This window comes from Capsella rubella, unplaced genomic scaffold, assembly GCF_000375325.1.
Source record: "Capsella rubella cultivar Monte Gargano unplaced genomic scaffold, Caprub1_0 scaffold_7, whole genome shotgun sequence".
Taxonomy (NCBI): Eukaryota; Viridiplantae; Streptophyta; class Magnoliopsida; order Brassicales; family Brassicaceae; genus Capsella; species Capsella rubella.
The window spans coordinates 9,508,251-9,521,069 of record NW_006238917.1 but is presented as its reverse complement, the minus strand read 5'-3'; the positions used below and the strand labels follow the sequence as shown (position 1 = coordinate 9,521,069).

At 36.2% G+C, this 12,819-nt stretch overlaps 5 protein-coding genes across 7 annotated transcripts; 3 read left to right on the top strand and 2 right to left on the bottom strand.

Moving 5' to 3' along the window:
- Positions 1–237: 237 nt before the first annotated feature.
- Positions 238–1,620, bottom strand: LOC17879129 (CASP-like protein 2B1). Its single transcript, XM_006284549.2, has 3 exons — positions 1,253–1,620; positions 1,014–1,146; positions 238–696 (listed from the first exon to the last, which is right to left on the bottom strand). Exons 1-3 carry the CDS (start codon positions 1,414–1,416, stop codon positions 445–447), a joined length of 549 nt encoding a protein of 182 aa, XP_006284611.1. The 5' UTR covers positions 1,417–1,620; the 3' UTR covers positions 238–444.
- A 1,568-nt stretch (positions 1,621–3,188) lies between these two features.
- Positions 3,189–4,854, bottom strand: LOC17880758. 2 transcript variants are annotated; one of them, XM_006282667.2, is made up of 8 exons: positions 4,742–4,854; positions 4,457–4,599; positions 4,293–4,372; positions 4,104–4,174; positions 3,827–3,897; positions 3,668–3,749; positions 3,515–3,564; positions 3,189–3,440 (listed from the first exon to the last, which is right to left on the bottom strand). In XM_006282667.2, the coding sequence occupies exons 2-8, from the start codon at positions 4,565–4,567 to the stop codon at positions 3,369–3,371; spliced, it is 537 nt and encodes a 178-aa protein (XP_006282729.1). In that variant the 5' UTR covers positions 4,568–4,599; positions 4,742–4,854; the 3' UTR covers positions 3,189–3,368. The 2 variants fall into 2 exon arrangements, with proteins under 2 accessions (XP_006282729.1, XP_023634839.1); XM_023779071.1 differs by having other exon boundaries at positions 4,690–4,839.
- Positions 4,855–7,169: 2,315 nt separating this feature from the next.
- LOC17878139 lies at positions 7,170–7,987 on the top strand. The gene has a single exon (XM_006286054.2). The coding sequence runs from the start codon at positions 7,424–7,426 to the stop codon at positions 7,799–7,801; it is 378 nt and encodes a 125-aa protein (XP_006286116.1). The 5' UTR covers positions 7,170–7,423; the 3' UTR covers positions 7,802–7,987.
- A 1,362-nt stretch (positions 7,988–9,349) lies between these two features.
- Positions 9,350–10,053, top strand: LOC17877645 (NADH-ubiquinone oxidoreductase 20.9 kDa subunit). Its single transcript, XM_006284744.2, has 2 exons — positions 9,350–9,588; positions 9,685–10,053. Exons 1-2 carry the CDS (start codon positions 9,435–9,437, stop codon positions 9,855–9,857), a joined length of 327 nt encoding a protein of 108 aa, XP_006284806.1. The 5' UTR covers positions 9,350–9,434; the 3' UTR covers positions 9,858–10,053.
- A 1,610-nt stretch (positions 10,054–11,663) lies between these two features.
- On the top strand, positions 11,664–12,699 carry LOC17879231. 2 transcript variants are annotated; one of them, XM_023779648.1, is made up of 4 exons: positions 11,664–11,957; positions 12,054–12,200; positions 12,294–12,392; positions 12,480–12,699. In XM_023779648.1, the coding sequence occupies exons 1-4, from the start codon at positions 11,687–11,689 to the stop codon at positions 12,497–12,499; spliced, it is 537 nt and encodes a 178-aa protein (XP_023635416.1). In that variant the 5' UTR covers positions 11,664–11,686; the 3' UTR covers positions 12,500–12,699. The 2 variants fall into 2 exon arrangements, with proteins under 2 accessions (XP_023635416.1, XP_006286131.1); XM_006286069.2 differs by having other exon boundaries at positions 12,477–12,699.
- The last annotated feature ends 120 nt before the right edge of the window (positions 12,700–12,819 follow it).

Sequence of the window (12,819 nt, the reverse complement as noted above, 5' to 3'; positions counted from 1 at the left end):
GGGCCTAATTATATAATTAGAATTGCAATATATATATAGGTCGGTGTAAAGGAGAAACACTACGAGGACCAGCTTTGAAGTCAATAACCCTAATGAACTCCACACCATAGGACATTAGGAAGACTTGGGTGTGCTCTTCCCTACACATAACTATATTGACTACTGGGGAAGCAATATGATGAGGGTATAGTATAGAAGCAGTACACTCTTTACCGTAAAGAGGTTACAAAGCAAAACTTATCATAGTCATGTTGTTATCACAGGATATATATATAGCACATTGACAGAGAGAACATATCAGTCCAGTTTTACATATGATTTTGTCACATAGAGAACATCATCAAGAAAAAGAAGAAGAAAACAAGAGCCTACACTTTTTTTTTATAACTATTTGTTTCTTAACAACATGTTTAAACACTACTAAAGACAAAGCGCATTCGCATTTCACCACGGCGAGGTTCTGCGGTCTTTTGTCGCACCATACAAGCGGAAAAGACTAAAAGCAGAAATGCAGGAGATGAAAACCATAGCAATGGAGGCAAACAAGGCGCTGGCGACTCCTACAGTCATTCGGTTACAGAACTTGCCATACATATTGCACACCTTTATCCATTGGAGGTCTTCCTCTCCTTCCCTTGCAATCATACCAGACTCTGCTGTTGTTGCTATGGCCGCTACACTCAAGTACGCCAGCGCCTGCTCATCCAAATCACACCATATTACATTGCTGCAACTACACACTCTTAAATGCCAACAAAACTTCCGTCTCCTAGATTCAATTTTCGAATGCAAACAAGAAAGCAACATTCCTACCTATAAAGTTATTCAATTTCTAATATCCAACCAAACCCATTTAATGCTTAGAGACTTTTCAACATAGTACCCTACTTTTCTCTAATTTTGACACCCGAGATCTCAAAATGGACAAAGCAAAAGCCACTAATATCACTACTCAAATCACTAATTTTGGCAACAAAATGTAGGGATAAAGCGAAACACAAACTAAAACTCACCTGATCACCAGAGAAAATGGTCCAAGCAAGAGGCTTGCTGAACAAAACGGTTCCTTTCATCTTACCAACCACGCAACGAACTGATTGCAACAAAGAATAAACCGTAGCTATCCCATTAGCGACCACCAAGAACCTGCATCCAAACAAGAACAAGAAAAAAGTTGCCAAATTTGTCATCTCCCTCAAGTGAAATGGTGTTGGATTACTAGAATTTTTAAATGGGTTCTTGAGAAGCTTACACGACCGACTTCATATCGGTGTACTTGGCCGCCTTCTTGATTGTGAAGATAAGCTTGACCTCAGAATCTGTAACAATCAGTATAAGCGCAAGAAGAGAGAGGACACTGATGGAGATCCGTAAGAGCAGCTCCGTTAGCCTAAGTCTTCCATCAATAAGCTTCATCTTGCTATCAGTGGTCTGACCTCCCCACTCTCAAGTAAATCCCAGTTTGTACTCTCAAAATCGGATTTTTGGGACAAGACAGGTTCCGTAGAGACAAGAGAGAAATAGAGTGATTTAGTCGGCTCAAGGCCTTAAATAGAGAGAAGAGCTTCTTGCTTTAACTTCACCATCGCTTGGGGTCCCTATTCCTTTATTGAAAAATATCACCAAAACTGAGTGGTGTGTTCACAAGTAAGTTTGCTACTAGTTCTAGTGTAAAATAAAGCTGGACAAACCATAATTTTTCTGGATTATTTAGTAAAATAAATAAAAAAGGATATCCACAATAATTCAGTGAAAAAAAGAATGAAATATTCAGAAATATCAATCAATATAAGAAAAGTCTTGATCCATGAGTTACGTACATAGATGATGGCATATTATGTTATCAATTCACCACCTATTATAAAATTATTGTAATCAATTTCTTCAAAAATTTTAAAAAGATGTTCACTATTACCACCATGTGTTTCACTTTTCACTATCTTTTTAGAAAAAAAAGTAGAATGAATTCACTTGATGGTCATATTGAATCTACGTACTCTTAGCTTTACTACATGATGTGATGTCCACAATGTTTATCTAGTAAACTCTTTTTTACCTTCACAATGATCTCATTTTGTCTTGACTTGTTGGTCTTTAGCGTGAATTGCAGTATGTAAATATGATACTCATTGAAAGTACACGAGAAACATAGTTTCCTAAATCTGCCAAGTGGTAGAAAAGTTCTTCAAGACGTTAAATACGTATAATGAGATGCATTCAATTGAAACGTGGGTTCTCATCACAACCCCAAAACACACACACACACACATACATGTTCTAACATCCCCACTCATCCCATAAAGACACGAAAGTGAAATATCACACAATCAAGCTTTAGGATTAAATTAAATTACGATGCTCCATGTTTTGTCTTTTAATGTTCTTTAGGAGAGTTGAAAGAAGAGGAGATTGATATATCCCGATGGGCGATGGCTTTTGAATTATTTTAAGATGGGACTACTTTGGATGCCCACACACACATACACATACACATACACATACACACACACTATTTAATGAACTTCGAAATCTCCTTCCCTGTTATTTATTGCACTTCCCATCTCCCAATTAGACCTCAAACCTAACACTTCTTTTTAGTTCTGTCTTATTAAACTCTTGAGCCAAATCCAATCAAGTTTCTTTGATTTAGAAAGACAAGTGTGGATGATGTGACACGTGCACGTTCCTTTCCTATCAAACAACATAGGATTTAAGTTGTGTTCCTTTGATTAATTAAGAGATAAACACACTCCGCTAGTGAGTGTTGGTGACTGGTGAGGGTGGTTGGTGGAAGTGGATATTATAATGATGCTCTAAATTTAATTGCTATAAGATTCTCCAATTAAACTATAGTGCGTTGTTACCTTCACCATGCTAGCTTTAGCTTACCCACTTTTTTTTTGTTTAGTAGTAGTAAATTAAAGTGTTACGTTTTCTCCTTTATTTTTTTGTTTCTTCCATTTCCGGCGATATAATGCAACATCCTTAATGAACCACATGCATTTGCAGCGTGTTGAATAAGTACACGCGTCTTTTGAATCTGATTTATACACAAGTCGGTGTTAAAAATTGACAACACGTATAGGGGAAGAGTAGTGGAGACAATGTGCTGTGATGATGATTAGTTCTCACATTGTGGACACTTATAGGGACTCACTCCTTCAAGAGTAACAACGTTTTTACCCAACTCTGAAAACCAAATCACTTTGTTGTATGTAAGTAAAATCCAACAAACCAATTTTGAGATTAAGATTCATATGATAAATATACAAAAAAATTGTTGATTTAGAACTCAAGTCAAGTGTCTCCTAAAACGCTACAGCTTTAAACTCAAACCATTGATCTCCACTCTTCTTAAGGGATGTGATTTAGAACTCCACGAACCTACACACATATTTGCTCACTCTGGTTGAGAGTATCAGCCATGGTATGATCCCAACCTGCATTTTCACCCAACAAATTACACTATCATTCTCACAAGTACAAAGAAATGGATTGAGAGGAAGGAACTTACCAACACATGGCCTGTCAAGTGACCTCCTGTTCCCCAAGATAACAAAGTTCCTGTGAAGCACACCACATTCAGTTTTTTTTTTTAAACCTATGTGTTATATGCCAAAACAAGCTTTAAACCGCAAAAAAAAAAAGAAAAAAAAAAACTACTCACCAAACGGTTGAACAAGTTGCTTGGCGATAATGGCAATCGGAGTCCTCCAGAACCAAAGTACTAAGATTAGGTATATTACAACCTAGAGACAAAGTTCTTAGCACAGCTCATTCAAGAGTTTTGGAAAGAAAAGGAGCTTAAACACACCACTCAAGTTACCTTTGAAGCAAGCAGAGCCTTTCCATACAGATCATATGAGAGATTAATTTCTTTGTTATGCTGTTCCAGATCTGAATATCAAAATAGAGGCATTACTAGGTATATACCAGACCATGATGATGCCATGCTCTAATAAGAAGGTATAGCTGCTACCAGATAATTTTCATTTCTAAAGCTAACTAACTAACTGTAGCATCATATTTTGTCTAAATATCGTAAACTCTACGCTCACTAAGCCATCAATAACAATGTAGAGCTAATATGAATGCATACTCACACTGTGCAAGTTCTTTCTCCTTAGTAGCTGCTGACCTCCTAAGTTTTGCCGCTTGAGCAAAAGTGGCTGGCCTGCGATTGAGAAACATAGATAAACTCTCTGATCAACACATTTCACATGGTTTTTTCAACCACTCACCTTCCTTTTCATTAATCACTAGAACAAAACAAAAAACAAAGGGCTTCTTACTGAGACAATGCACTAGCCTCTCTCAAAAGCTGCTTAATTTCGGACCGTAGCTCTGATTCCGTCGTGTTCTTCGACCCTTTCTAGAGAGATATAAGAAAAAAGGGGAATTTGAATTGGATTGTTCGGGGTGGATATGAAAACACCAAAGGTTGAATCTTTTTTACCTTCTTCAATTGGTCAAGCCACTTAGATAGCAACTGGAAGACGACGACGACGAAGAAGGTCAAAGGAGCAGCCAAAAAGCCGCGATCTTCTATCAGCTTCTCTCCTTCCATTACCCTTCTTCTGATCAAACTATAGCAATCCGCTAAACCCAAAATCGAACAATTCAAAACTCGATAGCAATCAAATCAGCAAAAGAGAATCCCTAATTGAATCCGCCAGACAAAGAGATCACCTAAAATCTATGGAGATAGAACGAGATCCTCGTGAATATGATCGGAACTTACAGATTCCGTCGTAGAGTCCCAGAAATTCCAATCCTTCAAGCGGAGATTCACGTCTAAATTGGAAAAACTTGGAATTTTAGATTGGTGTCTCTGTCTGAAACTGAAAAGAGGAGACGGAGGGTCTAGATTGTAAAATTAGAAAAAGTTTCTACACTTTTCGGAAAACAAACAAAACTCAAGCCCTTAATAGAGCAAAACAATGCTAAATACTGAATTATTCTTTTCCAACAGGCTCCACTGGGCTTATCAGCCCATTATGTTAAAAATGATTTAGGTGCGTAGCCAAATTTAGAATGAACATGATAAGAATAGACCTGAATAAATCACAAGTTCACAACATGGACTCATGGAGGAGGGTAAAAAAGAAAGAACGAAAGTTAAAAAAAAAAAAAAAAAAAAAGAAGAAAACATAATGTATTCTTTTTACGTAAGAGTGGTTGTAATGGTTTTACCAGAAATGGCACGCTTTGTCTCTAATCTCTCTCAACTAATCTAAAGACGTTTTATGTTTTGTCCCATCCGATCACTTATAATTATAATTAACCATCTATCTAATTGGGCTTGTCACCAAATCAGAGCATTATCGAAAACTTCGCAGATACCGAAGCAGAGGAAAAAACACAATGTAAATCCAAATCCTAAACGTCGTAGCATCTTCAGCTTTGGTGTATGCATGCCATTACATTCCAATTGCTTGACGACAAACTTTTGCTCCCACCACTTTTGATGTGCCTTTCAAACTTTGCATCCCCCTCATTGTCCACTTCCTCTTTTTCAACCCGCTCCGTTTTGTAGGTATACTGTCTCGCTTTTTTTCTTTCCTTTTCTTTCTCATTAGCTAGATATATAGACTCTAGCTAGAGGTTTGTAACAACAATACATATTTACCAATTTATATCTTATATCAAAATCAAAGAGTGATACATTACTTATAAGGCAGTGTATTATTGATATGATATATATGTAAGATAAGTTTTGTACTATGTGGACCAACTAATGTGGGTTTACAATCTTACTATGAAGTAAAATTCCAACGTACACGTGTGGTAGAATCGGATTATTAAATTTTACATGATACATGGGTGTATGTATGTTTGAGACTTCATATCAAACGTAAATAATGTTTCCCTCGGCTTTGCGCATCATAGATATATTGATCACGTACGTATATAATACATTTATATTTTACTTTGGTAAATATATGTTACATGCATGGATGTTTTTTTCATTATGGGGATGGAGCTTAGAGCTGCATTTGGATCGAGAGATAAAACGAGGAGATCGAGAGAGAATGTCTTTTGTGTAAAAACGAGTGGTCTTTTTCACAATAATTTATCAGTCAAACAAAACTCAAGAAAACAAAACACACATCTCATATAAATATGTGCTGATAATTAATAATTATTCCCTACTCTATTGAACTCCTTTTGTCATTTTATCAATACATTAGGCCCACTTTTTCATATTACTTTTTCCTCCTTGCCAAATCATAAGAAGTTAAAACTTATAAAAGTGGATCAACTAATTTATATAAACCATTAACAACTTTTCTTTAAAGTGTGTTTTCATTTTAAAACTGAAGAATGCCAAATAATATTAACTTTAAATTCCACCGAGAGAAGATTTGATGTAGAGACAAAGAAGTGGCTCCATTTCACCATCTCCCAAGCCACCAAAATCTCTCCTAAACCCTTTTGTCATTCCCTTTTCTTATTCACGTTTTTTCTCCATGGAATATTAAAACCTCATTTCGTGTTTCTATATAGAAAACTCGAACGTATATATTCAAATTTTAGAGAAAAAATACGACTGTAAACATAGATTAGTCTTCTAGATAGTTCATGTGCATGGTTAGAAATTTTGGTTCAATATATATTGACAATATATTTATAATTGAAAACTTTTGTTAGACCAACATTATTGCAAGCATCTTAAAACTGAAAATGGGGATCTTAGCACAGTGTTCTGTATCTTATATAAGATACAGAACACTGTGCTAAGATCCCCATTTTCAGTTTTAAGATACTTGCAATAATGTTGCCCTTATGCTACGTAGAAGTTACAACCAAATCAAATCAAACATTAACAAGACAATCCCCAATGAGAATTAAATACTCTATAAAAAAGTTTTGCATATTTGAAATAAAAAGAGCCCGTAGAGGGAGGTAAGTGGGGAGCATGAAAAAAGGGGTTTATATATCTCACAATAATCATCCAAACAAACCAATCCATGTGCTTCCCTTCAAACATTCTTCTTGTCATTTTCCTCCCAACCATTTTCTACTTTGGCCAACTTTTTTCATTTATCTTTTGTTACTTATAAATTTTCTTTAAAAAAAGAAAGAAAGAAATATAAATGCAAATCTCCCACTCACACATTATACATTCTCTTTTTACAATCCTTAGATTGTCCCTTTTGCCTTCTTCCTCTTGTTCTCTTCCCACTTTACTCCTGATTCTCTTCCTTTCGGAATTTCATCGAACTACTCAACAACCCTATATACTTTTTATTTTATTTGTATAATATTCTCATGCAGATTAAATAATCAGAATATTTCGACCTTTTTCCTCCGTATATAAATAGGCAACAACACACGTAGAACATGGCCCCAAACCCTAGTAAACACTCTCAACGACTCATATATATCATTATACCACCTAATATTCATACTTTTGTACGTCATGAGTTCAATGGCAAGAGACCGAAAAGAACAAATGGTCATCCAGTCTTCCATCGTCTTGCTTCAAGAAAGATTCAGACAGCTTCAAAGAGCAAGAGAGCTGAGAGCCGAGCGAGAGCTCCTTAACCCTAAACCTAACCACCAAGACAACATCTTGCAATATTACAGCGAACCCACGAGTTTTGGTTTCTTCCAGTTTCTACCTCTAAACTCTCAAACATCCTCGTCACAGCAGCTTCTCTCCCTCTCCTTATGCCCTCATTCCACCTCTGAATCCATCGAAAAGCCAAGCTTTTGTCATCAGTGGCCAAATAAAGACGATAAGAAGATGGGTGGGTTTGATCGATATGACGACGTTGATACATCTCTTCACCTCTAAAATTTGTTCCTCCATCTTTTTTCTTTACTTTTAGTTTATAAATATGTATGTATAACCTTTTTTTGGGTCAGTATGCTCCTTTAAAGAGTCTTGTAGGTGGTGGTGATATGTATGGTTAAAATGGCAATCATATATATATTAATTATTTCCAAGTTCATGATTTTATGCCATATTTTATTTTACGATGATGATACCTATCGATCTACTGATTGAGTTATTGGTTCTTGTGTTTGTTGATGCTTACCATATTATTCCTCAAGTCTTTACTTACCCATATGTAAAGTTGATCAGCCTTTCTCTAGTTCCTCTATATATATGTTTATGTTTATATATACAGTAACTTCTCCACAACCAAAATCAATAGTAAGATAGATACACTCATAGCAGAAAAGAAAGAAGATAGATAAAGGTGTCTTACTGTCAACACACATGCGCTTAAACTATACCAAATTACTAAGACTAACAAAAATGACCAAAGTTTGTTCTTACAACATTTGGCTATGCCAAACTGTTCATTAATATGTATACTCTGTATAAAGGCATGGCAATTATAAATAAATACATGTTCACATATACTTAATTGTTAATTATTTCAAACTTAACTTCACCTTAAAAAAAAGGTATGGTAAACATGTCTTGATTGGTTAAGGGACAGACTTGAAATGCGACTTCAGTTGGGCTCCGCTTGCGCATGTTGAAACCCTGATTTTGCAGCTTTGCTTTTGTTGGCGATTTATTCAAAAAAGAAATCTATGAAAATTCAAAACCTAGTTGCATCGTATTCGATTCAGTACTCTTATATATGTCAGCAATAATTGAGATAAAAGAGAGATAGAAACTAAAGTGTCGACGACATTCAATCATTGTTTTTTAAGAGAATATAAATTCAAGTACAAATTTATTACTATTATTTATAAAAGTTGATCTTAAATTATATATTTAATCAAAGTTTCAAGTCCATTTTAATTCAAATACAAGTTAAAACACTTGATTTTAATCTGATCTTATTCAAACTGAAATATTCTCAAATTACTAGCTAACATGAATAAATGGTCTATATATACAATTAGACACACACACATACACAAAATATTGAAATCAGCGCACATAATATATCAAAATTTTACAACTATAGAATATAAGTACGTAGTTAGAATTTAAACCATTGATCGAATAAGAAACAAGATATATCTCCGTTTTTCCTTTATCTATATACATATCCTTAGAAATCCCACATATAATGATAATATTGCGGATATCATTTTTGTAACGTTGAGCAATCTGATCTTTGAGTTACGATCGTAACGACTAGTGTGAGATAAATGGACGAGACATCTAGATATGGTTTATAGTTGAAATAGTGATGATTCTTGATTCTTGATTCTTGATTCTTGAGTAGTGGTTTCAACGGACATCCTGAGATGCTAATGTTCTTAATTTGGGCCCATTCGGTGTGCGACGAGAAAGCCCAACAAAGAGGTTATTATAAGTCAAAGACAAAAGCCTCTAGACGAAGTAGAAGCTCTAAGCTTCTGTTGAAATGAATATAACCTAGAAATAGATTTTGATCGGAAGTAAGAAGGAAGAAGAAGAAGATAGAATCAGAGATTCGTAGTAGATTTATCGATCGAAGATGAACACTGACATCACTGCCTTGGAGAAGCCACAATACCCAGTCGTTGATCGGAATCCCGCGTTTACTAAAGTCGTCGGCAATTTCAGCACCCTCGATTACCTCCGTTTCTCTACTATCACCGGCATCTCCGTCACCGTCGGCTATCTCTCTGGTCCACAAACCTCTCTCTCTCTTTCTCTGTTGAAATTGATGCTTTTGTGTTTGATAATATGCTCATTTGGTGTTTTTGGAACTGGCGAATTTGTAGGGATTAAGCCTGGGATTAAAGGTCCGTCAATGGTTACTGGAGGACTGATCGGGCTCATGGGGGGCTTCATGTATGCGTATCAGAACTCAGCGGGTAGACTCATGGGTTTTTTCCCCAATGATGGTGAGGTTGCTAGTTACCAGAAGCGTGGTGGTTTCTCCAAATCACTTTAGCTTTTTTTTTTAATCTTCTTCTTCTGGATCTGGTGACTTCATTTCGGAATTTGAAAACCTTTCATTTCGTGTAATCGGATTGAAATCTCTGCTACGTCTTGCTGTTTGATTGAGGAGATATAAATGTGCCTCTGTGTTTGTTTGTTATGACTTCATTATGATCAATAAGATTTGAGCGTTGAGTATACTCTTTTAATGATAAGTTGTTGTGATTGTGATGTCTTTGGTATGTTCTTTGCTGTTGCTATTAGACTACACTGAATAGGATCCTGTTGGTATCTTTCTGCTCTTTGGGAGTGTAAGTAAACTTGTTTGCAGAGGGATGTATCAGTTTCAACATTTCAGATGAATAAGGAGCATCTGCATTTGGATCTGTTAAAAGACCCTTTCTTGGTCAATCCCTGTCATGGAAAAAGGTATTGGTGCTTATTGTGTATATAGCTTCTGGCATTTCCCTAACGTATTATTGAGCTAAGCTAAATTTGGGGTACTTGTCGTTCGTGCTGAAAATGATCACCTTTAGGATAGCCATTGTATATTTGCAGTAATAGAATACTTGAGGGGATTGGTGCCCTCATACGAAACAGATGTAGTAGCTTGTTCGCCTGTGGTTTGTTTGGATTTGTTTAGTTGTTGTGTAGCTTTTGGAGAGGATGTACCAACAGGTAAAAGTGAGAGATTAAACACCTTTTGCGCTCGGTTCTTCTCTTCATCTCATAGTGGTCTGATTCTTCTTCAATGTCTTGAAGAGCTATACTATGATCTGCCTCTTTATTTGGTCTCATGTGCATTGTTTCCATACCCCTAATCATAATTTCCCCATATATGTCCAAAATGTGTTGCATATGAAAACTAGTCGGTACTCACCATTGTCAATATTATATGTGGAACTATTATTATGTAAATATCACCTGAAAGTTTTGAACTATTCGACTCTTCTATAGTTTTTAGAGGATCAAACATCCATTGTTAGACAAAATGAGAAATGTTATGCAACTTGATTATAATCAACCGGTTCACTTTTATAAACAGTGCCAACCATCAAGTTAAACTTCCACCTTTTTGGTGTGTGAAATCTAAGAAATCGAGAAAACAAAAAACTTTAAATGGAATGTACTTTCTATCCCAGCGGATTGGATTGTTTGAGTCATCGCAGTAATAATACTAAACCTGTCGAGAAAAAGAAATAATGTAACTCAGCTAATATATTAGGCAAATAATATATATTGCAAAATGGAAATGTCATAAATCGCATATGGTAACTGCTGATTGAAAGGTGATCGAAAAAAAAAAGATTAATATTCGTTGGAAGAAAACGTTCGTCGAATCGTAATCTCTCTCATAGACGCCGACGCTTCAACTCGGAGAGCGTATGTTCAGGTCAGTTGTTAAATCAATCTTTCTCTGCATCGTTTGCGTTCGCCTTGTCAATTGTGTAATCAGGCCCGTTGTCTTCGTAGTTCTGATTCCCCTCTCGCTAGACGCGGTTTTAGCCAGTGTCGTATTATGGATAAGGTGGTGGTTTTGTTCGGCCAAAGATTTGTTCTTATTCCGAAATTAAGGGCTCGTCGGTTCTAAAACGTGTTTACCAAGTAGTCGGAGTCTAGGGTTTATTGGTTCGATAGATCCACACGCAAATGTGGATCTTTTATTATATCACTTGTCTTTATCTTTTGGCCCGGTCGTTTTGGATTTTGCTCAAACGTATATGCTATATTATTGAAATTCTGATATTTGGTATCGTAATTCTTGCTCCATCTCATTGGCTAATGCGTTATATATCTCAATGGATTGTGAGTAGAAACAGAGTCATATGCAAGCAATAGAGAATGGAGGAAGAGGTTGTGGAATCGAGGAAGAGTAGGAAGGAGCAAGAAAGGGAAAGGCGGCGTCTAAGAGACAGAGAAAGAAGACAGTCTATGAGCCAAGATGAGAGGGAAAGGCATTTGGCTAGGCGTCGCAAAAACTATCAGCTTCGAAGGCAGAGAGCTGAGATACACCGTCAAGACTCTCACATCCAAGCAGTTACTGGAGGCAGCCAAACAGCACTGAATTCACCGCCTGATTCTGGAGCCAGCTTCGTTGATGAGTCTGATCAGAGTGAGGCTATGTCTATCTCCATCTAATGTAATTTTACAAGTGATGATAGTTGTGAATCAAGTGTATATGATCATGTGTATGTTTGATAACATCCAGGTGTGGGAATACCAGTGGAGGATCTGGCTAAAATGATGGGTACTATAAGGCTGAGCCGTCTGAAACATCTGGCTAGGACATTGAATAAGCCCAATACTAATGGTGCAGAGTCAAGCAACACAGGAGCAACAGATGCAAATACAAGATGTAATTAAGCTAGCTACTTTATATATATATATATATATAACAACATATATTGAGAGAGAGATCTAACTTGATTAAGGCTACGTCAATGGACAGGTGCAATGTCAAGTGGGCTACGTTTGAGTCGGATGAAACGACTGATAAGATCAAAGGGCAAGCAAGAGGGTTCGTCGTTGTCACATTCCAAAACACAAGGTTGGTAATAACTAAAAATTTCCCCCTCCAATAGTCTCCGTTCAACTAATATATACTAACTGCTTCTCTTGTTTTTGTGGTCAGCAGAACCTGATGAGCTTCAATAGAGTGAACCTCTTATTGTTTTGGAGACATACATGTAGGAATGACTCACCATATTTTTTGTGTTTCAAATACAAGTGAGTATTACATCATACTCTTCCTTCCCGATCAGACATTTTTAACATTTTGTAGTTGGGAAGAAGAAACGAGAGTTGTGATATCTCGTAGTTGAGTGAATCTCTTTTGCTGAACAAGACAATTATTTTGACAAATGTGACAATGATTCTTATAATTGATTTTTAAGGCATAGAAATATATACATAAAAGATTTTGAAATCTTTGAGAAAGAAGAATGGCCAAGTAGACAATAAGTAGTTAATCGATG